At 33.7% G+C, this 22,927-nt stretch overlaps 2 protein-coding genes and 1 non-coding gene across 5 annotated transcripts; 1 reads left to right on the top strand and 2 right to left on the bottom strand.

Moving 5' to 3' along the window:
- Window positions 1-128: 128 nt before the first annotated feature.
- LOC107860296 (RNA-binding protein Musashi homolog 2) lies at window positions 129-7,622 on the bottom strand. 3 transcript variants are annotated; one of them, XM_016705603.2, is made up of 14 exons: window positions 7,462-7,622; window positions 7,183-7,313; window positions 7,004-7,093; window positions 5,564-5,629; window positions 5,350-5,415; window positions 5,026-5,111; window positions 4,885-4,930; window positions 4,723-4,777; window positions 3,583-3,659; window positions 3,328-3,472; window positions 3,065-3,207; window positions 2,859-2,963; window positions 2,143-2,298; window positions 276-569 (listed from the first exon to the last, which is right to left on the bottom strand). In XM_016705603.2, the coding sequence occupies exons 2-14, from the start codon at window positions 7,201-7,203 to the stop codon at window positions 507-509; spliced, it is 1,119 nt and encodes a 372-aa protein (XP_016561089.1). In that variant the 5' UTR covers window positions 7,204-7,313; window positions 7,462-7,622; the 3' UTR covers window positions 276-506. The 3 variants fall into 3 exon arrangements, with proteins under 3 accessions (XP_016561091.1, XP_016561089.1, XP_016561090.1); XM_016705604.2 differs by having other exon boundaries at window positions 7,183-7,336; window positions 7,462-7,604; XM_016705605.2 differs by lacking the exon at window positions 7,183-7,313 and having other exon boundaries at window positions 129-569; window positions 7,462-7,606.
- A 1,437-nt stretch (window positions 7,623-9,059) lies between these two features.
- On the top strand, window positions 9,060-9,132 carry TRNAR-UCU. The gene has a single exon. It is a non-coding gene; the product is annotated as a tRNA-Arg (tRNA).
- A 7,555-nt stretch (window positions 9,133-16,687) lies between these two features.
- On the bottom strand, window positions 16,688-20,463 carry LOC107860294 (triacylglycerol lipase OBL1). The gene is made up of 5 exons (XM_016705600.2): window positions 20,006-20,463; window positions 19,702-19,910; window positions 19,214-19,247; window positions 17,838-18,454; window positions 16,688-17,136 (listed from the first exon to the last, which is right to left on the bottom strand). Exons 1-5 carry the CDS (start codon window positions 20,334-20,336, stop codon window positions 16,843-16,845), a joined length of 1,485 nt encoding a protein of 494 aa, XP_016561086.1. The 5' UTR covers window positions 20,337-20,463; the 3' UTR covers window positions 16,688-16,842.
- Between the last annotated feature and the right edge of the window lie 2,464 nt (window positions 20,464-22,927).

The raw sequence follows: 22,927 nt of genomic DNA, 5'->3' as shown, positions 1-22,927 counted from the left end.
ATACTTCTGGATATGGATATTCAACACTTGTTGATTGTTTCTTTAATACCTAATACTCCCTTCATTCCAAAATAAATGAATTGTTGAGCTATTTTTCAATGTTTAAAATAAATGAATTATTCATGACATGTTGAAAATTTCTTTCAATTAAAAGGATAATAGTGAAAAATAACGTACAATTTGTCTTAAAAGATCTTTCCTAAGGGGTACGTCATACCCCAACAATCCAATTATTTTGGAATGGAGAGAGTACAAAAGATCACGAAGAGGTGAAATGCACAATCCATCAGCACTGCTCCTTCAATTAAATTAAGGAAATATCAAGTAGTACATGTTTTATGATGTCCACCAAATAAGCTGAGTGAACTATGACATATCTATGTCGCCACCCATTAGAAATTCAGACAGCTTCTGACTACCTGCAAAACAAAGCTACTAGTAGCACACAAGCTAGTAGGGCAGGTATCTCATATCTGCTCTAGAAGGTTTCACTTCACCCAGGCCAGCTAGTAGGGCCTGTATCTCATATCTGATCTTGAAGGTCTCCCTCCACCCAAGCCGTAACCCCACTGTCAGAACCAGAAAAAGAAAAAATCACACATTTAAAGGTTATCACCAGAAATCCAGAATTCTTATATATCCAATTAAGGACTAACAAAAACAGTCGGGTCATAAGCTTAAGGTTAGAATATAGGTGTGAGATGAACTTGGAAAAAACAAAAAGGGAAGAGGTATGAACAGGATTTTTCATTTTTATTTTTATTTTTTAAAGAAAGGTAGATATGAAAAGGATGAAAAAAAAGGTTCTCCTTTAGTCTAAATCATTGCACAGAAACGATAGGAAGATGTCGTAAACATGAGAGTTCCTTCATTAACAAGTAGAGAATCAGTGTTGCATTGTCATGCTCAGGTAAGTCAGATAAGGAGAACAAATCCAACAAAATTATTGTCCAGGCAGAACACAGCTGAAAGAATCATAAAGTTGTTTCAGTTGTTGAATATTTTTCTAGCAGGGGAGGGGAGGATTGAAAGTTCAAACCCAGATAAAAAGCCAAGGTGGAAAAAAGAAATGCCTTTCCATGGCAATAATGTTAACAATTAACGGTGTGTTTTGTATGAAGGAAAACATTTTTCAATTTTCTCATGTTTGGTTGGCTTAAAGATTTTGGAAAATGTTATCCAAATCAACTCATTTTCCTCAATTCCAAGGAAAATGACTTCCCTTTAAAAGTAAGAAAAACATTTTCCAAAACTCTTTCAACCTCACTCTTAACTTGAAATATTCATACAACTCTCAAAATCATTCATCCCTACTCCGCCCCTCAATCCCCCACCCCGCCCCCTACCACCAATATTAAAAAAATATTTTAAATTTTTTTTCTTATCTCATCTCCCTACCCAAAAACTCAAACCCCTACTCACTTCGAAAAAAAAATTAATTTTTTAAAAAAAATTCAAACTTTTTTTCTTACCCCCCCCCCCCCCCCCACTAACCCCCACCCCCCCAGTAGCCCCCAAAATATTAATTTATTTTTAAAAAAATCAAAATTATTTTCTTATCCCACCCTTATTACCTATTTTGACAATCCCAACCCCCACCTACCAACCCCCTATCCAAAAAAAATTAATATTTTTAATTTTATTTTTTTTTAAATTCACAATTTTTTTCTTATCCCACCCTTTTTATCCCATATGTTCTCATTGTTTTTGTTAAATATATACAAGTACTTTTAGAAAACATATACTTATCCAATTTGCATAACGATCACACGAATATAATAACTTATTTTTCTAAAAAATATTTTTCCCCCTTCGTATCGAACGCATTCTAAAAAAAGTATTTTTGAGATCAAAAATTACTTTTCTAAAATGTATTTTTATGCTTTAGCTAAACACTAGAATGTATTTTTTGAAAAATATTTTTTCATTCACTAACCAAACACTATTAAATATTTTCTGAAAAATATTTTTTATCTACCAACCAAACATAGGAAAATAAGTAAGAAATCAACTTGTTTTCCATGAAAACATTTTCTAGGAAAACATTTTCCTTCATACCAAAGACACCACCTATCATGGAGGTCAAAAATTAAAGATAAGACACAAGTTTATCCAATGGGCAAGTAAGGTTCAAATACTTACATCATCATAATCTAGGCCCCCATACATCCTGCCATAGGAACGCATAGGACCACCATATCCCCCATAAGGTTCAGGAGGAGGAGGGGGAGGAGGATCCATCATGTAATTACTACTTGGACCAGCATCATCAAGGGGAGTGGCAGAATCAATTGCAACCTAAAAAGCACGGTAGAACTAGGAATAAGACTCCTCGTAGCATAACATAAAGGTCACTGATATTAGTGAGCCAAAAGGGATACCTCAAGTAGCTCTACCTTTAGGAGGGTAAAAATTCAACAGGTAAAAGTTCAAACTCCCAAAAGACCAACATCGCATCCATGTATATACTTTGGTTGGCAAAAGGGAAAAATAATAATTACTTTATCATCTCCAGAACAATGTTACAGTGGCCTCGTTGCAGTACATCCCAGGTAAATGGCCAGGTCAGTTTTCAATCAATTCAAGTTTTATGTTTTGCAAAAAACAGTTAACCTTTCGAACAAAATCTTATAGTACCCTACTTTGTCGCAGAACATCCTACGCAACGGCCAGGGAGTTTTAACATATCACCCACCAAGTGGCTCTAGAGTTTATTTTATGCTTTCTATTATATTTTTTTGAGGGGGAGGGGGGATCTCCTCATCCATGATCTCATTTCAAAATCTGATCAACTGATATGGTGTTCTTTTGGGGGGACGCAATATATAACGAAGAGCTTTCGGAATCCCAACAAATACCTGATGTCCACATATTTCATGAGGTCTTCGAGAAACACGATCCGCAACACCATCGTCAGCAAAGGTGACAAAACCAAACCCTCTGTGCCCTGGTCTTCTGGGATCCTACACCAGAAAGGCATTACCATCTTAACAGAATAATACAATTTACTAAATTACTTGAAGACGAGATCTGCTACCAAAATGCAATAAAATAAATATTTTACCTTTGGAACGTAAACATCTAAAACACGGCCAAATCTACCAAAATACTGGCGAAGATCTTCAGTTGTTGCCTCTTGAGGTAGCCGGCCAACAAAGATCTTCTGGCCCATGCCACCACGAGATGGAAATCCTCCTCCACCGCCTCCTGTTTTATTTAATTAAGTTCTCTTAGTACAAAAATTAGGTTAAATAAGAGGCATGATTGATGTTGTGTCATGCTAAAGATATATTTGTCATTTCTTACTGTTCATTATTGTTTACTTACTTCCATACATAGAACTAGGATGGTCATATAAGGTGGGAGTACCAAGCGCAGCATATCTAGTTGTTGCATTAATATATGCATTATATGCACCATATCCTCCTCCACCACCCTGCGACATCCGACTAACAGGTCTGAATTCTTCTTCCTAAAATCATCATCAGAAGTAAATTTTATGAATAATTACAGAAAATTGAAGTGGAATAACATCCGGAATTGTAACAGTTATGCATCAAAGTTCGGCCACGCATAACTTGCCTTGGGTGTTGCTCGGTCGACAACAATTGTGGAACCTCCCAGTTCATGGGTGTCACTCATCAGATCATCAACTGATTCTGGGAAAAGAAACCAAATGTGACTCAATTCAAAGGAAAACCATTACAAAACTGAATAGAAAATGCAGTCTGCAGAAGACGTGTGCATGCTTAGGAGGCTGCCCTGCCTAACTGGATGAAAAAAAATAAAAACAAGGTGGTGGCCACCACATCCTACAGAAATTAACAGAAACTGATTCTTTAGGAAAAATTCATCTGAGATGAAGCACAATTACAGGACCATTAAAAGGTGATAAGATGCATATGTAACTCAAAATACCTAGAATCTATAGCTAGACTGCAAGCGGAAAAATTACGAGTGGGGCTACACAAATCAACAAAAAAAAAACTAGAGAACGAATCAACGCTGAGATCAAATCAGAAATTTTGCTAATCTACAGTAAAAATTCTTCAAATGTCAAATCCTTCTCATCATCCCATGATAAGGTTCAAAGTAAGCACTCCAAAAGGTAAAATACCATGTCTAGAATTAACGAAAACTACTTGATCCCCAGATTGGTTTCTTTTTCCCCATTGTTGGGTGACGGTATAAATATTTGACTAGTGAGCTGTTTACTCCAAAAATGACAAACATTTCAACCAATTTTCTATCATCAAGAAAGTGAATAATTAGGGGTAATAGATATGCACAAGGATTGAAGATCTCATATCTAAAACAAGTAAAAGAATTTACAACAAATAAAGGTAAACTGATTGATCCATATTTTAAGAATAAACTGCACTGATTGAGTGTTTGACAGAGCGCTGCAGACAGGTTCAGAGAAACTTATTGCATGTCCCAGCTTAAAGAAGGAAAACTATATCTGCAACTACAACACTCCATGTTTTCCCTCCCTAAAATATACGAAGTGTGTCTAAGCAAGTCTACATAAAACCATCAAAAGATGGACACATGGAATTTTCATAGACACAGTTCCTAACAGATATAATTCTGCCAAAAAATTAAGTACCTATTTTAATTAAGGGAACTGTTCCTAGTAGCTGGATATTGTGCAGAGGAATAACAGAAGATGGCCAGAAAAAATATCTGGAAAATAGAGGAAAAAAAAGGCGGGAGACATACCAGCACGGTCAAAAGTTATAAACCCAATTCCACGATGTCCCTTGGTAGATGGATCCTGCATATTGGGTAAGATTAGTTACTACTTTCATGAATCTTATAATTTAGTGCCAGAACAAGAAAGCGCAAATATGAAATAATGAGGTCACGAAGAGACAGGTGAACCTTTGGCATATATAGATCTGTTATTTCACCGTACTTCTCAAAATAACTGAAAACAAAAAAAAAAGTAAGGATATCAAATTCTAATAATGAAACAACCAACCAGCTAACAATAATCTTAACTTAGCAATCCTTCACAAATACCTTCTGAAAGTAGCTTCAGATACAGACGGAGGAATCCTAGCAACAAAAATCCTGGTCACTTTCTTTGCAGGAGCCCTCATCTCCTCCTGAAAAAAGAATAAGTAGCATCTGTATTAGACCTTAACTAAGACCTTTAGAGGCACAATGACTATACAAATACGCTTTTACTTGATCAAATGCAATTTTCATGTCCAACCAAATAAAGAGATCAATAATAAAACATGTCAACCGTTCCATTTTAATCAACTATAGTAATGGCACAGCATTGGATGGAATACTAAAGTAACAAAGAAAGTTTTGTCATGAAAGTGTAAGAGCATGCACCTTTGGTGTCGCCACTTTCACTTCTAGCATTCTGCTTCCAAGAAAGTGCTCCTTAGACAATGCATTCTGCATCATACAACACAAGAATAGTGAGTCAAGTTCGCATCAAAACCACATGGAACAAGGCAAGTACATGTAAGAAGCTTTTACTTGAGAGCAGTAAACAAACATAATTGCGCCGGTGACATGAAAACCAAATTAAAACCAAAATCACCTTAGCATCCTCAAGTGTAGCAAATGTGACATAGCCGAATCCACGAGAACGACCAGTAGCACGCTCCTAGATGGAGATCAATACTCGTTAGTCTTCTTCAGTAAGATGCTAAGAAACTTTGCTCCAGAAAGAACATTAATTTTCAGAAGCACTGAAAAGCAAATATATTATAACTACATAAACTAGACAGCACACTTCTAGGAAATTAGTAAAAGCGCCCAATCTCCGGAGACAAGTCCACCGCAATTGTAGAGGACCTCCCATCACTAAAGTTTACACACATTTTAGGAAGGCAATTTATTCTTGTTTCTAACCCCAGCCTCGTCCCACACACACATAGCCAAGTGTTGGGATTTAAGGTACACAGTCTGGATATACTGCTGTTGATTTTAAGCTAATACTTGTCTGGAAAGCAATCAACAAAGTGATAGAGAAAACACACCAGAATCAAAGTACACAAACATAACCATGTTTGGTACTACCTCCAGCCCAATTTATCTGAAGGTGTTTGGCTGAATTTAAGAAATAAAGGAAGATTTTTGAAACTTGTGCTATGAAATAAACTAGAGATTTTTGTGTGGCTATATATCATCTCATTAAGGGTAAAATGGAGAGTTTAAAGTTAAATTGTTATTAATAATATAGAAAGATGTCATTTTTAAGACCAACCAAAGAGGAAAGAGTGTCACATAAATCGGGATAGAGGGAATATAAGCTAAGGTAGTTAACCTACTATCACAGAGAAAGAAATGTGGACAATAAAGATTACATCGGAGAATAACACAATCATAAAGTAGGAGCACCCAAATGGAAGCTACTAGTCTTATATGACATTATTGTTAATTGGTCCTTGGAGCATTGTATTCCTTGGAAATCGAAAAGGTCTTCTGCAAATGTAGATATTGATACAAGCACCTCCATGAGGCTGATGAATACATATGCTTAACTTTATCAATAAAGAAACCCAATGCAATCTTCTAGACAATATTTTCTTCTGAGACCCAGTTTTTACGGGCCCACCGGCGTAGTTTACAAGTAATAAGCCAGCTTGGAACACGTTCTTGGGCGAGTTCCAAAAAGTGAAATCACTTAAGCAGATAGTGCTGCTAGATCTTCCAAGTAGTGGAAACAACAACCTCCTCCTAACAACAATTAGGAGAACAAATTTTGAGGTAATGGAAGTCCTTATGTTTTTGTTTCACCATACAACAGCCCTAATTTCTCCACAAGAGAGCTATATGCAATAAAAGTTCTAACCTTTCCACCCGACAATAAATATATAGCCTTCCGTAGCACAGATTTGATATCTCAGTTTATGAATAACCACAAATTCACAAAAAAAAAAAAAAACATTTTCAACACCAAAAATAAAGTCTTGGAACTGCTGTACATCTGAAACAATACATATCATAAAGGTCAAAAGTAGCTACACAGACTAACCTTCATGACAATACAGTCCTCTAAGTCCCCGAATTTGATCATATACTCCCTTAGACCTTCTGTATCCACGTCCCATGGAATGCCTAAAACCTAAAATCAAACCAATATATCAGAATAAAATGTAGTAATAATCAAATGCAAAGAGGCATTCAAAATCAACGAAGTAAGTAAAACCTTACCACGAGTTTCCTCTCCGACATGCTAACAAAGACTTGTCTGATTAATCGTTGGACAAACACTCAAATCGCTCTCTCGCGATCTCACCACACCTCTCTCTAAAACACAAATCGCTCACACACGACGATTTATCCTGCACGTAACAGACACACACCTCTTTCTCACACAAAAACATCATTATCATCATCATCATCATCATATTTGATAAACAAACTCACCGATTTATCTTAAGATACCGAAGAAATTAAAAGTCACAAATTAGATTAACGCACTCAACTGACCTTCGTGGTTCCGATTTACCAAAACCCTAACTCGCTCTCTCGCTCTGCTAGCCCCCTCGCTCGCGCCGCTCAGCTCTCCTATCTGTCCCGTCCTCCTTTCCAATCCCTTCACGCAACCCAAAATGTATATCCACCATATGCGTACGTTTAAAATTACAATTATAGCCCCCTCTCAAATTCCTATATACCCCTCAATGGAAAACAATCGAATTTAAAAAATTGATTAAATATATCTCTCATTATATTTTGAAATCAAATTTATCTTTCAATTTAAAAATTAGCTAAATATATCATTCATCATACGTTAGGTCAAATTTATCCTTATTTTTATACTTTGAGATTAAATTTATCCTTGATGTTAAAAAAAATTCTACCATTTCTTAATAGAAAAGCTCAAATCAATGTTAATGTCTCATTTTTTAAAAATAAAATACACTTAAATTCAATCTGTTTGATTCGACCCGAGCCACAAAAAAATATAAATAAATATTACCCTTTCAGTTCTATTGATCAAATTTTTCAACGAGAGTAAGTCATTCGATATTTATCAGCGCATAACTCGTGAAAAATTGATCTGCATTAGTGCAAACACAAAGAAATATATTCCTCTCTCAGTTCATGAATCTGCATCAGTGCAGAGCTGCTCATGAAAAATGACACTTTACGGTCAAATGCAATAGATTAGGCTTATTAGATATTTGAAATATCATATTTATCTATATGATTGAGTTAAGAGGTTTCCCCATCCCTATATGTCAATCGTGACATTTCTTCATGCAAATATATTTTATATGCAATTTAGATTTATACAAATTTTTCATCGAGTCATTTGCTCATAAAATTTATTCACTAGTTCTAGAATCTAGATGCACATAGAATTGCATACCATCTTTTGAAATTTGATCATAATCAAACAAGAACAGAGTTTGTAATAGGCATTTTCTCTAATTTCATGCTTCTACGTAATCTCGTTCCGTTTTTTGTTTTCTTCATTTCTAAATAAACTACATCGTTGCATGTTGAAAGAGATTTTTTTTTGTTCGTTGGAAAAATTCGACCAACAGAACTAAGAGATGAGTATATTTGTTTGTGTATTTTTTGTGGATTGGATGGAGCGAATTAGATTAGGGTGTGATTTATTTAAAAAATTGAGTAATTTACTATTGATTTGAACTTTTCTGTTAAAGAAAGGGTACAAGTGAAAAGTTTCTTAACAACGAGGATAAATATGACCCCAAAGTATGAAATCGAAGATAAATTTGATCAAAAAATATGCCGAAGGATATATTTAGCCAATTTTAAAAGTAAAGAGGTAAATTTGATCCAAAATATGATGAAAAATATATTTAGTCAATATTTAACCAATTTTTCAAAAAGTATATCATCTTTTAAGTTCCATTCGTAATAATAAACTCTTTTGTAATTTATAATAAGTATTAAGATCATTTCTCTAATATGTGAAAGCATGCATCGTACTTTCATTAATAGTTAAACTGAAAAATGGCTTACATTTGCGTTTTATCATCCCAAATAAATTATATTTGTCATGTATTGTACTAGTCAAATTTATATTTGTTTTGAAACATATGCTATAAACAGCGCCCATGGCCTAATGGATAAGGCGCTTGACTTCTAATCAAGCGATTGTGGGTTCGAGTCCCACTGGGCGTGAGACACTTTTTTGACTTTGTTTATTATTCTTTGTCAGTTAAGGGCCGGTTTTGACGCTAGACGGGCCGGACTGGGTCAAACAGTAAAAAAAAATTAAAACCCACCCCAATCCGGTCAAAAATATTAAAAAAAAAAATCTTTCAATATACATTATATAGTATATACTACATTAGAATTTAAAAAATATATACACATATACACAATTAGTCAACTACTCATTACAATATATATAGATATACTTATATACTAATTCATAAAACATATACACATATATACGTTCAATATATATATACTACTACTTATAAAATACTACAATATATATAGATATACTTATATACTAATTCATAAAACATATACACATATATACGTTAAATATACAAGATATATACACGTGTACATGCACCATACAATGTATACATACTACTACTTATAAAATATACTACAATATATATACATTACAATATATATATATATATACTTATATACTAATTTATAAAACATATACACAAGTATACGTTAAATATACACTTTTAGAAGATATATACGCGTGTATATGCACCATTCAATGTATATATACCACTACTTATAAAATATAGTACAATATATATACATTACAATATATAGAGATATACTTATATACTAATTTATAAAATATATACACATGTATACATTAAATATACACTTCTATAAAAGATATATACATAAATATACAAAACATATGCCGCTTAATATAATAAATTAATAATATTTGGTAGTAAATTAATAATATATTAGAAGAAAGTTTTAAATTTAAAGTAGAAAACTAGAAATTCAATTTAAAATTTTAAATCGTTAAATGAAAAATATAAAAAGCAAGGACTAAGGAGTGAATGAATTTGGAGAATTTTATTGATTGCAAAATGATCCAAAATTTATAATTTACATGAATGAAAAATCTACAAATTATGCATCATTTTTTCCAACTCGTTCGTGTTAATATTAACGGGAACTTGCATAGGATAGTCGAAGTCAACGGGGGCAAAATCATGCATTGAACTTGATTCTGCTGAGTTCTCCCGTGAAGTCATAATTTCTTCAAGTTTCAGCTCGTCGCTCGGCTCCGGTTCCATTCCTTGGTTTCTTCTTTCCGCTCTAATCCAACCTCTGAGGCAAACTAGAACATTCATTGCATTGCTTCTCAATCAGTGTCGGTTGTCTCTAAGCTGTTGTTGTCCCTGACTAAAGGCGCTCTCTGATGCAACGGTTGATATTGGAACATTCAAGATATCTCTAGCTAATCTTGAAAGCATAGGATATTGTGTTTCATTACTCCTCCACTGTCACGCCCCAAAATCCCATCGGGCCGGACTGGCACCCGAAGCCGAGAAGGCCTGGGAGAACCCGTTCAAATACCTGTACTTTCACTTACATGTCACCAAAAATTGGACAGCACTTCGTTGCATATAGAAGGATCTAATTACCTGTATCAGCACAACACGCGCAAATATATATATATATATATATATATATATATATATATATATATATATATAATACTTGGCCGTCGGGGCCACCACATATACAGATATAACATCACTATATAAACTTCCATAACTTTACCCTTCCTTATGTCTACAAAGCCTCTAGGATATACATGACATAACTAGGGTCGGGACAAACCCCCGCCCACACATGACTCATGTACAATAACAAAACATAAGGAACCGACTCGGAAAGCTCCGAAACAAACTGGAGCTCACCAACAATAGCTGTATGACCTGGCTCCTACTTGTGCGGTGTATGAGCTGAGGTACCTCTGCCTGCAGCATGAAATGCAGGTCCCCCGTGAGGGACGTCAGTACGAAATATGTACTGAGTATGTAAAGCTGTAAATAATCACATATGATATAGGAGCTCAATAGAAATCAGAAACAAGTGAATAAGTCGTAATAGGAGTGGACCACACTTACTAGAACTTGTGACAACCTGTACATTGTATTTATTCAATCACTTTACCTTCGTTCTTATCGTCTTTGTAATCATTACTGTAATGTACTGTGATCATTAGGCTGCCTCCAGTACATATCAACTGGGATCGACCCATGCTAGGCTTATGCCCCTGGGATACCACCCGATAAGAGAGAACTTCCATCACTTAGTTCAATTAATCTTTGAGATTGTTATTTCGGTCGCCACCATATTTTTGATACTTTGAAACAATGATACATCAATAGGAACCAAGTAATAGACCTTCTATACAATAACGATGTAATAAAGACTCATTGGTACATCAACAATGTGTTTCAGAATCATCAATATCACAACAATGAAATAGGAGCCTTTTGGTATATCAATGAAACATTTTGACACTTTATAGAATGGAAACAACTTCGTTGGTAACGTAGAACAATATATGTTTTTGGACAACCTCGGAATCTTACTTGATGGAACATTGGTGTTTTCATGCCAAAGAACATTGTTAGAGTATGCTTTACATACCTCGTTGTAGATTCAGATACCAATTCAACACAACTTCCCGCCTTTACAAATCACTTATCTACAATGAAATGTTTGGCATCTAGTATTAGCAACCCAACACCACAATTCTCTTCCATAATTCCATACTACCAATATTTGCAAAACATTCCAAAAATCAACTTGAACAATAGGTTTATGTGTATATATATATATAATCATCATTTCAATACCACATCATCAATACCACATCATCACACCAAATTCCTTCACTATTCAACATAATCCAACATCATTTCCCAATCATCTTTCAACAACAATCAAATAACATACTTCTTATGCTCACATGCATATATATATATATATATATATCCATATAAATAACACCAACATAATTTACATCCTTACCATAAAATGGCCCTTTTGATTTCGAAGTCCTGTTGGCACAAATAAGGGGTGCTTCTCGAAGCCCTTGAGATGGTGAACACAACTACGGAATCAATTTAGATTTTCTACGGTTGAATCACAAGATATTTGGAGTTGAAATTAGGCTAGGGTTTCTTATTTTCAATAATTTGATGATAATTGATGGATATGAGACGAATTATATGTATATAATGACCAATTTTCGTCCATGAGGTGATGGAAAATGACCATATTGCCCTTAAAAATTCAAGTAAATCCGAATCTGTCCATGGTGGACTGTTTTGATAGGCTAAAGTAAATTGTCCATAACTCTTTGCTCCGATATCGGATTTGGGCTAAATTGGTATCGTTGGAAAGATAATTCAAAGGACTTTCATTTCATATAAAGTAGGTCACCCAGTTCGTCCTGTACAAGGAGTTATGATCGTTTGAAGTTGACCCTAAAAATCTATTTTGAGAGGCTGAAGTAAAATGAGTATAACTCTTTACTCAGATGTTGGATTTGGATGAAACCAATTGCATTGGAAAGAAGACTCAAAGATCTTTCTTCTGATATGTGGTAGCTCTCCTAGTTCATTATATTGAGGGAGTTATGATCGTTCAAAGTTGACCCAAAAAACTGGCAGGCCTCAGTAGTTTGTGTGCAGGAAATTTTCCTGCACATTTACAGTTCACAACATCCCGGCCACCGTTTTATAGTTTCGAACGTGCTCGATTATATCCGAAACTTATCCGTTTTTGGAAATTTTTATATCGTTGGAAAGCTTATTCAATAACCTTCGTATGGAACCATCGACGGGAAAATTCCGGCATAAATAAGGTCGATTCCTATACACATATAATCAAACTATACACTTGAAACCATCTCAAAATAATCAATACTCATACTTAAACTCATATATACCTAACTTAGGATCAATACATATACTCCAACACATATAACAATGGCTAATGCACGTAATTAAGTACGGGGTGTTACATCCACCAATCCAATATGTTGATCCGTCGTCTGCGATCCTCTGGTGTCGTCCGAAGATAATATTTCAGCTCTTCCCGATAAGTTGATGTGTAAGTTCTCTCATTAACGTTGTTCCAACAATTTAAATCATAAAACGAATCAGGAAAACCACTATGTGCCGGCCCTTTAGAAGATGATGACTCATTGGGAGGATGAGGAGCGACAGTTGAGTGATATTTGTAGGTACAGTCAAATCAAATAAATCAGCATAGTGATTATATAATTTTTCTATGTAATCCTTTGCATCAACCGTAGCCATCCACAAATCAGTTTGTACTTGTTCAGAATCATGATTAGTATTTATTTCTGAGTTGGTATAAATAAGAGTACTAAAGTGGCACATATTATTATATTTCATGCACGGGTTTAGCATAGCACCAACCAAGTAAATAGGGGGAGTCGGAAAAAAATATTTTTTAAATTTCGTAAACATGGCGTCAACAACTTCTTTATAACCTTCTTTATTTTTATATTCTTTGAGCAAGCCAGAAATATCGGCTATATATGCCAAAATATTACAAACAGTTGGATAATAAGCACCGAAAAATTCAACCGTAGCTACATAAAATTTTTCTATAAACTTAACAAGATCATTAATTACAACCTAATCAGAATTATGTAGCATGCAATCGGCAAAATCAGTAAATGAACCGCAATGTTGGTTAAAAGCTAGTGTAATAGAAATTCTATATTTAATAACCAGTTTTTAAAAATTCATACGTAGAATTCCATCTAGTATCAATTTCCTCAGGCATCAAAATCGGTGTACGTCAATTTTCTTGACATTAACTTTAAATTCTCGATCTACGATTATTTCCTTGAATAAAACCAATGGCAAGACGAATTTTTTCAATATAAAGCTCAAAAACCTCAAGAGCATCTTTTACAATTAAATTATATATATGACATGCACACTTAATATGAAAAATTTTAGGCAAGGACGGAGATAGCGTAGATTTTAATTGTTTTATAACAATCTTGTTGTTAGAAGCATTATCAAAAGCATTACATAAAATTTTATTTTCGATATCATAATATCTGGAAATTTTAACAATACAATCAGCAATAAATTGTCCAGTATGTTTACGATTTTCATCATATAAAAAAATAAAAATACGTTTTTGCATCACGAAATTACTATCCATCCAATGACAAGTAACAGTTAAATAATCATTTTTATTTACAGCACGACCAAGATCAGAAGTTAGGGACAATCTACATTGAGTATTTTTTAACAATGTTGATAAATAAAAATAATATTGTGAATAAAGTCTAAAAATATCAGTCCGACAAGTAGTTCTAGGAATACCGTTAAACATAGGATTATAAATTGCTTGTATATAAAGAATAAAGACATCAGAAGAAGGAAAACTAAAAGGCAAACAACCCACAGCTACCATTTTAGCTATTTCTTTCCTGTCCCTCAATTTATTATACTTCTTCGCTACGTGACCGATTGTTGGGTCCATTCTAGTTTGCGTTGGTCCACCAACTTCCCCACCACCTTGTTTAATATTTAACTCTCTTTTGTGATCTTCAGTTATATGTCTCATTGACGTACCCGTACCCCCTTGCTTGCCTCCACTTCTATGCTTATATATTTGTTGACAAATATTGCATTGCACCTCAATATCTGATATACGTTCAAAAAATTGTCAAGCAACACTAGTTCTTTTACGAGGTCTTGGGGTACTGGGAGGACGGGGAGGGAGATTAACCGATTCAAATCTAACGTTAGCATCTCCTACTGCGGGTGTCTCAGCAATATTTTCATTATCTTCGTCTAAATTACCCGCATCTACTTCATTTTCTTCTTCTATACCGTAATTTTCCTGAGCTTCTACATAATCCATATCGTGAGCACCTACACTTCTTTCTTCCTCAAAAGGTGTACCAAGGGTACCGGAGGCGAAGACACACGGGTATATCTACTACTTTAACTACCTCTACCGCTAGTAATTCGCTTTTTACTACCACTACCGCTTCCGGGACAAAATTTTTTAACACCTTTAGTAGCGAGGTTTCTTAATTTATCCATAATATAAATTAAATTAAACTAAAAATATTCAAAATACACAAATATAATAAAATTAAATATTAAACAATTAATACAATAAATAAAAATTAAACGTAAGAGATGAAACGATAATACCAAATTTTGGAAGTATCTGAAGGTTGCGACTTTAGAAACTTTCGTTCGTACTTTGTAAACGAAAAATTAAAAAATTAAAGCGAACACTTTAAGAAATTAAATATATTGAATATTTGAGAATTGAGAATTGAGATTTGAGAGAGAATAAGATTTGAGAGAGTGAAAAATTGTGTGAAAATGATTTGAAGTTGTAGGGTATTTATAGAATTTTTTTTGGGATTAAAAAATATTTTTTAAAGTTATTTTTTTTTTCTAATAAATGGGCCACTAGCCGTTTGGATCAAAAAGCGGATATATAGCCGTTGGGCCAACGACTAGTTTGACCTAAAATCCCATTTTTTTTAAAAGGTATCTGGGCTGGGCCGGCCCGGCCCGATTAACCGACAGGCCTAAACTGGGCTTGGTTTGGGCCGGGTTAGACGGGCCTGGGACCCAGAACCCTAAGCCCTAGGGCTTACCGGGCCGGGTTAGTTACGGATCCGGCCTAGCCCAGCCCGGCCCGGCCCACTTGACACCCTTAGTCGGGATCTATCTGAAAGACCTAGTACATTTTACCCTTTCTAGATCCCATTTTTTTTGTTGTTGTCGAATATTTGTTACTTTCATCCAACTTCACAGTTACATTTGCTCTCATGCTCTTGAAAAACCACATTTATACCTATTATGTTACAACCGTATTTAGTATTGTGGATATAATCTTGTAACAACACTATGATGCTGTCTCTTATGCTTTTAGAAATCTACGAAATTGCATTCATATGACACTTTAGTATATTCCACTGGGCGTGAGACATTTTTTTGACTTTGTTTATTGTTCTTTGTCTTGAGCCGGGATCTATCTGAAAGACCTCGTACATTTTTACCCTCTCCAGATCCCACTTTTTTGTTATTGTCGAAATATTTGTTACTTTCATCCAACTTCAAAGTTACACTTGCTCTCATGCTCTTAAAAAACCACATTTATCTCTATTATGTTAAAACCGTATTTAGCATTGTGGATATAATCTTGTAACAACAATATGATGCTGTCTCTTATGCTTTTAGAAATCTACGAAATTGCATTCATTTGATACTTTAGTATCTTTCACTGTGGACATGTCTGGCCAATATTATAATAGTAATATTCTTTGAGAAGTTCAAACAATACATTATATTATCGAGAAATAGTGCTAGTCGATGATCTTTTGTTTAAATCTTTCATACAATATTGAAGCTGTGAAGTATAGTGAAAACGATTCCACAAGTGACACTGTGGAAATTCACTTGTACGCGCTATTTAGACCATTTTTTTCCAATAAAAAATATATTTTTTATCTTCGAAACCTATCGAATTAGCTAAATAGCTTGTGCTTGAGGAAATCCAATTAAATTACGAGTAACATGATAGTAATTGAATAATTAGTCATACATTGGAGATGAAGATCCTTTCTTCCTCCCTAAGAATATCACAAACAAATGTGTCACAGTTTACAACCCAACCCTCCTGAGCCATATATTTCATTAGATAAAGTGAAATTTCATGCTTTATTCTCCAAGGGCACGGTTCAAATCAATGAATATATAAACATTCCATTACTAAACACTACTCACAATATTGATGTAGGGAAAAACAAATTAATAAAAAAATAAAACGCACAAACAATCGCTAAGTAATTCACAATTATGCTGGAACTAAGCCAATCTTTTGATACTTTGCAGCATTTTCAATGGCATAAGATTGATCAGATGATCCAAGCCTTGTAGCATTAACATAATCCTGGGGACAATGAGCAGGTATGCCTGGAAGTATCAAGCCTACCACTCTCATGAAAAGAAGCAGCCCGCCTTCTGTATACTTTCGTCCATTAACACATGGTAGAATAAAGCTTCTGATGAGCTCCCAAGCCGCATTTAACATCTTTGGTAGAAACAGTAATAAAGCCAAGCCATTCTTGTCTGGTTCTTCACCTAAAATCTGCATTTTTCAAACAACGGTATATAATAGTCACACAGATAAAGATAAGAAAGAAGAACAATTGTTTTTCCTATGAGAGGAGAATTCAAAATTTAGAATGAAGATCTTATTGTGTGTATATATGTTAAATATTTTTTCACATATGTAGATAAGCCGACCGGAAAGCGACTTGCTTGATGTTTAGTTTTTTTATGTACCACGTTACATGATAAGATGTTAAATAAGACAGATTTGAGTCACATTTGGGCGAATTTTTGGATATGTTGAGAATAATACTTGGATCGGGCTATAACCCAATATGTGTTTGGGTCAAGATAGTCGGGTCAATTTGGGCCACTAAACAGTGAGTTTCCCCCAACAGACCTAACTCAAAATTATTTCCGCTAGTTATTTGTTTGTTCTTTTTTATGACTTTTAACTAGTATTATCAAATAAAATAAAATAAAAACTTTCATATCGTGACTATATTTAAAAAAAAAAAAAAATAGACAAGAAAAATGACTTTAATGTTTCAATAATTTTATTCGAATGGGTCAATGTTGTCCCAAATTAATTGACCCAATCCTTTGATATGGACAGTGCCAAAAAATGACCTGTCAATGATTATTTTACACCCATATTTGACGTTAAACGAGTTATATCCGTATAATTAAATGTAATACGTCCCTACCACATATACAAAAATTCAAAGAATAACTTACTTTTTCTTTGTAGAGGCTATTGTAGTAGATGCAAGTTCCAAAGTGCTTGAACCCGAAGGTAGCATTATCATATGGCAATCTTGGTACCATGTCATTGCTGTATACAACTCTATAGTATGGAACCTCATGTTTTGATAATTGCCCTTTCATATACTCAACGAAAGTTTCATCTCCAACTCTTGGTTGACCAAATGTATAAACGCCCTCTAATCTTTTCAACAGCCAAGATTCCTCATGGTATGCCAATATTGCTGGAAATAATATTGCTAGTGCTCCACCTAAGCTATGACCAGTAACCAGAAATCTTGCCTTCTCATTTTTCTCCAGAAGTTGTTTGAGTAATTTTCTTAGGAAATAGTAGGCTGGAGATAGCTGATTATTATCAGTTTGTTCAATATCTTTGGGCCATCCGTTGCTCTTTTGTAACCCCAGAGCTTTCATAAATCCGGCATGGACTTTGCCCATGCCGGAAATCTCGTACCAAGAGAGATTAAAGTCTGAGATCCAATCATCAGAATTGAAGAATTCGGTTCCTCTAAATGCCACAACAATTAACTCGGGATCCACGTTTTTATCTTGAAGCACGAATGCTTGTGTTGTAGCTTTTTGTTGATCATCTGTTAAAGTTCAGAAAAAGATTTTTAAAAAAGGTAAAATCCGAACCGTTAATTTTATAGATCTAAGTGTATTTTTAGATGTTGTAAAAATAACTTCACCTTAAGTCATTTCTCTTGCAATCATCTTTATCTTTTTATTCATACAATTTGAAATGATTGGGCAGAACTTTCAGCTTTAAAATATGGCCATGACAGATATTTGATCCGTATACAAATCGAAACAAATCATAAAGAGATTATCATTAGGTAGACTAACGACAATAGCTCTATTAGTATATTGTTAATGATGAAATATTGCACGCGATTGATGCTTTAATTAGGTGGCAGGGTCCTACAACCATTGCAATCTCCACTCAATATATATGAGTTATTAATTCTACTCAAATTTATTTTCTTACCATGATGCAAGATTGGGATCATGGATGGGATAATATTGGATTAAAGATTTTGTATTTCTTATAATATTGGATTAAATATTTTGTATATTTCTTACTTCAAACATTATGTGTCATGTCATTAATTGTTATTGAAAATACTTTTAACTTAGAATATACTGGTGTGATATAGCAATAGTAAACTGATTTTTGTATTGCAGAATAATTAAATAAAACTTGGACCTTATTACAGCATTTGCAATTATTGTGAATGAGTTTTATGTTAATACAAAATAAAGAAAACGTAACTTTATTTTTATTATTTCAATAATTGAGCACGATATAATCAAAATGTTTGTAAAAAGTTTATACATATATATCTTACCATTCCAGAAGTCAAAGCACCCAATGAGATCCATCTGCATGATATTGCAAAAATTAAAATGTTTTTCAATTTCTCAATCTAGTTGATAAAAAAATTTAAAATATTTTTCCTAAGACAATATATTTCCTTAAGACGAAGAAAATAATTTTCCCAATAGAAGTAGAAGCAGAAAAATAATTAAGCTTAAAAGTGTCATTCTACATTGGTTATCTCTTCCCACCCTCGTAGCTGACGTCCCCCAGCACCACTCAACTTCTTAGAATTTTATCCTAAATGATATACAAATGTTCTTTAATTTGGGTAAAAGAAAAAAAAAAAAGAAAGTAAAAGATCCATTTTTTTATTACTCCTTTCCATGAGCTCCTACCATTTTCTTTCTCGAGGTTGGAAGCGAACGATACCGTAAAAAATACATTTAGTTCCAAGTAAACATTTTCGTTCATTTCATACCAAATGCGTTCAATAAATATGATAGCTAGGTAGTTTACCTTCCAATTATCCTTAACAGTAGTTTCAATACATGCTTTGTTCTCATAAGCTGCTTTTGCAGCCATGATACTGATTGCCTCATCGTATCCTCTACGTCCTCCAAGTTCTTCAACACACCTACTATTATCTACTAGCTCAACTCTTTTATCCAAATTTCCAATAAATGACAAGAAATTTGCTGATTCCTTATCCGGTATTACAGTTTTACCTACAAATCGATCATAAATACAAATCGCGCACTTAGGTACGAAATGTGTCACATAAATTGAGACAGATCAACGATGATAATGATGTAGTATGTACCTCTTACGGAGTTGAAAATAAGACGGAAGAATCCACCATTGACGTTTAGAAGGTTAAGCCAGTACTCAATTGCATTGCCAAACCCTGCTAAAGGTTTAGCAGTTGCTATTAAAACCTTCTGGACTAGAAGGGAAATGAAAATAACCCATCTACGGGACAAATGCTCCTTAGTCGTCGTCATTTCATCATTAGGGCAATCTACAAAATCTTTTTGTCCAATATTTTTACCGGAAAACAGTATCCTTGCCAAATCTAATACACTGCATTCTTCTGGCTTTAGCAACATGTAGTTGTCGCAAAATGACTTGTTACAAGCACTACTGCTTGCCATACTGTATGTATATATTTATTTTACTGTTGGAGTACTTGGTTGGGGCAAGAAAAGAATATTGAAGAAGGATTAGACTTAAGAGAGGGACGTTGTGCAGTCCAGTTTGAAATATATGGGTGTATTTATACTATAGAAGTTAGAGGAGTATAATATATTGGGATTCAGATATTTCCTGCTCATTTTAACTTTCCCTATTTTGTTTATGTGAAAATGCGGAGACATATGGGGTACTGGTTGGTACAGAAATTATTTACATGTGCTGTCCATAATTTTTTTACTAATTAACCAATCCCTTATGTCTCCATGCCTTGTCTATTAGCCATTACTGTCTAGCTACTTCTCTCGTCTTAGTTTAATTATATGATTTTTTTTAAAATTAATCTCAAAAAGAATAAATACTTTTTATGTTTAATAATAACAACTTAATTTTAAATCTTTTTTTCTTATAAATTGTGAAAATTATGATTAACAACCGACAAGACCAAGTATTTACAAGTATAGAGCACTACAAGACCTTCTGAGAAGGTTAGTTTCTCTCTTATAGTCTCAGCAAGTCAAACAAATAAAGAACATATCTAAAGATAAAGTTTATGTATCAAGTAACTACAACTACAAACTTTCTTAGTCTTCTGTAATATTGTTAAACTTTCAACTATTTCTTTTTTAATTTGGATGATTTTATTTAATTCTTAATAAAATGATTCATAAATAAATAAATCTCATTTAATGTCTAATCAAACACGTGAACATAAATCGTGGAAGCCAGAGAAGGTGCTATATTGGTCGGACATTGTGAATCACGTTTTAGACAAGACAGAAAACTGTAGCTACCGGACACAATTATTAGGTACTGACTTAATTAGCAGTAGTAGAAAAAAGAAACGCTAGGTATGGAAAAAGTACTGTCAAGCTTAGTTGGACAATTATTGAGCAAATTAATGGACGTATTTGATTTGAATTAATAATTTGGCCTATTATACTTGAAATAATGATTACTGTACTAAAATTAGTCAATGAAAAAGCAATTTTTATATTCTTTTTTCTCCTAAATTAGAAACCATACATTTCTATAACAATTGAAATTATTAACTCAATGAAATTCACGTCTTTCTCCTATTTCCTCTATAATATATTAATATTGTTTTATAGAACTTGTCCAATTTTGTGTAAGTAATGTAATTCGATTAAACTAAAAACTTTTGAATGGGTTAATGCACGCGGATTAGAATCTTGAAACATATCACTGTTCCACTAACCTGTTAACCTTTTGGCTTCATTAGTTGATTACATTTCAAATTCGAGTAATATTTAAGAATCAAAGTTAATTACACCAAGTTGCTTTAGATAGTATATCTTTATCCGTTCAACTCTAAAAGCCAATAATCATCATCTGTCAACGTGTATACATGTGGGATGGTTTTTTTATGTTCATTAGAAAAATAAAAAGAGTGATGTCCTCCTTATCTGCTCCTGATTTATTTGGATTATCTTTGATATTAAACGAAGGAATAAAATATCCTAAGATATGAAGTTCTGTATAGTGTGTTTGGTATTTAATTGCAGTACAAAGTCTTCGGTGTTCTGGATATTCAAATCCCCACTGGAACGTTTAAATATGAGGTCATATTATATGTATTTAATGCAATAATTTTTTCACTACCATGAAATATATTATTCTGAATTTAAAGTTCCAGCTAACTCACTCATCTGGTGATAACCATTAATATTATTGCATTTGATTATTATTTAAGGTTTTATAAAGAAATTGAAAAGAAGTTACGGCAAAATAGCCCGTGCGATATTGCACAAGGCATGCCCTCCAAAGAAAAAGAATAATTGTTTACTAAATAAAATTATCTAGTTTATAGTTAAAAAAAAAAAACAGGCAAACATAAGTTCACTGTAAACTAAAACCTAAAAATTGATTAAGTACAATTGAAATTTTTGCACTATTAAAAGTTACCTCAATGACACCAATAATCAGATGGAACTCTTTGCTCTTAGGGAGGGATTGGAATTGACTGAGGATAATTTCTCCCCTAATGTAATCAACATGGGCTCCAAAGAGGTTATACTATGCTTAAATAAGGAAATTTACACTGTAATTATTGATGATTGCATGTTGATGTTAAGAAGACTAGGAAGGCATCAGTCCAACAAAGTTATCTTGAAGATGCATTAGTTAAAGAAGGCGTTGCAATAAATGTTTTTGATAAGACTTGTATTTTTGTAGTTCCATTGATATATGTTGTTGAGGCTGTTTGAGCAGACGTCCTTGGAACTAGTTATGTTAGGGAGTTAAATTATGTAATGATGGGCTAAATGTGCAATACCCGGACTCCTTTTTTGTTGAACCGGGTTGAATGCTCAAGGATGTAATTTCACTTCATTTTTATTCATACTAAGTATCTACTTAACCAAAAAATAAAGAATTCTTTGGCACAATTATTACCTTCTGGTCCAATTGTGAAAAGCTTCATTGATCATTTCCACAATAGGGCCACTCAAAAAGAATAATGCACGTCTGATGCATTGTTGACAGTGATGTCTTTTTGGCAGTATATGATTCATGGTTTAAACATGATCTAACA

The sequence above is a fragment of the Capsicum annuum genome, chromosome 2, assembly GCF_002878395.1.
Source record: "Capsicum annuum cultivar UCD-10X-F1 chromosome 2, UCD10Xv1.1, whole genome shotgun sequence".
Taxonomy (NCBI): domain Eukaryota; kingdom Viridiplantae; phylum Streptophyta; class Magnoliopsida; order Solanales; family Solanaceae; genus Capsicum; species Capsicum annuum.
The sequence above is the reverse complement of the archived record's forward strand: the minus strand, read 5'-3'. Positions and strand labels throughout refer to the sequence as shown.

Coding starts and splice junctions, on each gene's coding strand:
- LOC107860294 (XM_016705600.2), bottom strand. CDS start 20,336: ATGGCAAGCAGTAGTGCTTGTAACAAGTCATTTTGCGACAACTACATG. Junction 19,248..19,701: donor CTGTTAAGGATAATTGGAAG/GTAAACTACCTA, acceptor AATATCATGCAG/ATGGATCTCATTGGGTGCTT. Junction 17,137..17,837: donor ATAGCCTCTACAAAGAAAAA/GTAAGTTATTCT, acceptor TGAAAAATGCAG/ATTTTAGGTGAAGAACCAGA.
- LOC107860296 (XM_016705603.2), bottom strand. CDS start 7,203: ATGTCGGAGAGGAAACTCGTG. Junction 3,208..3,327: donor TCCTAGTTCTATGTATGGAA/GTAAGTAAACAA, acceptor TAAATAAAACAG/GAGGCGGTGGAGGAGGATTT. Junction 570..2,142: donor GGGGCCTAGATTATGATGAT/GTAAGTATTTGA, acceptor TGGTTCTGACAG/TGGGGTTACGGCTTGGGTGG.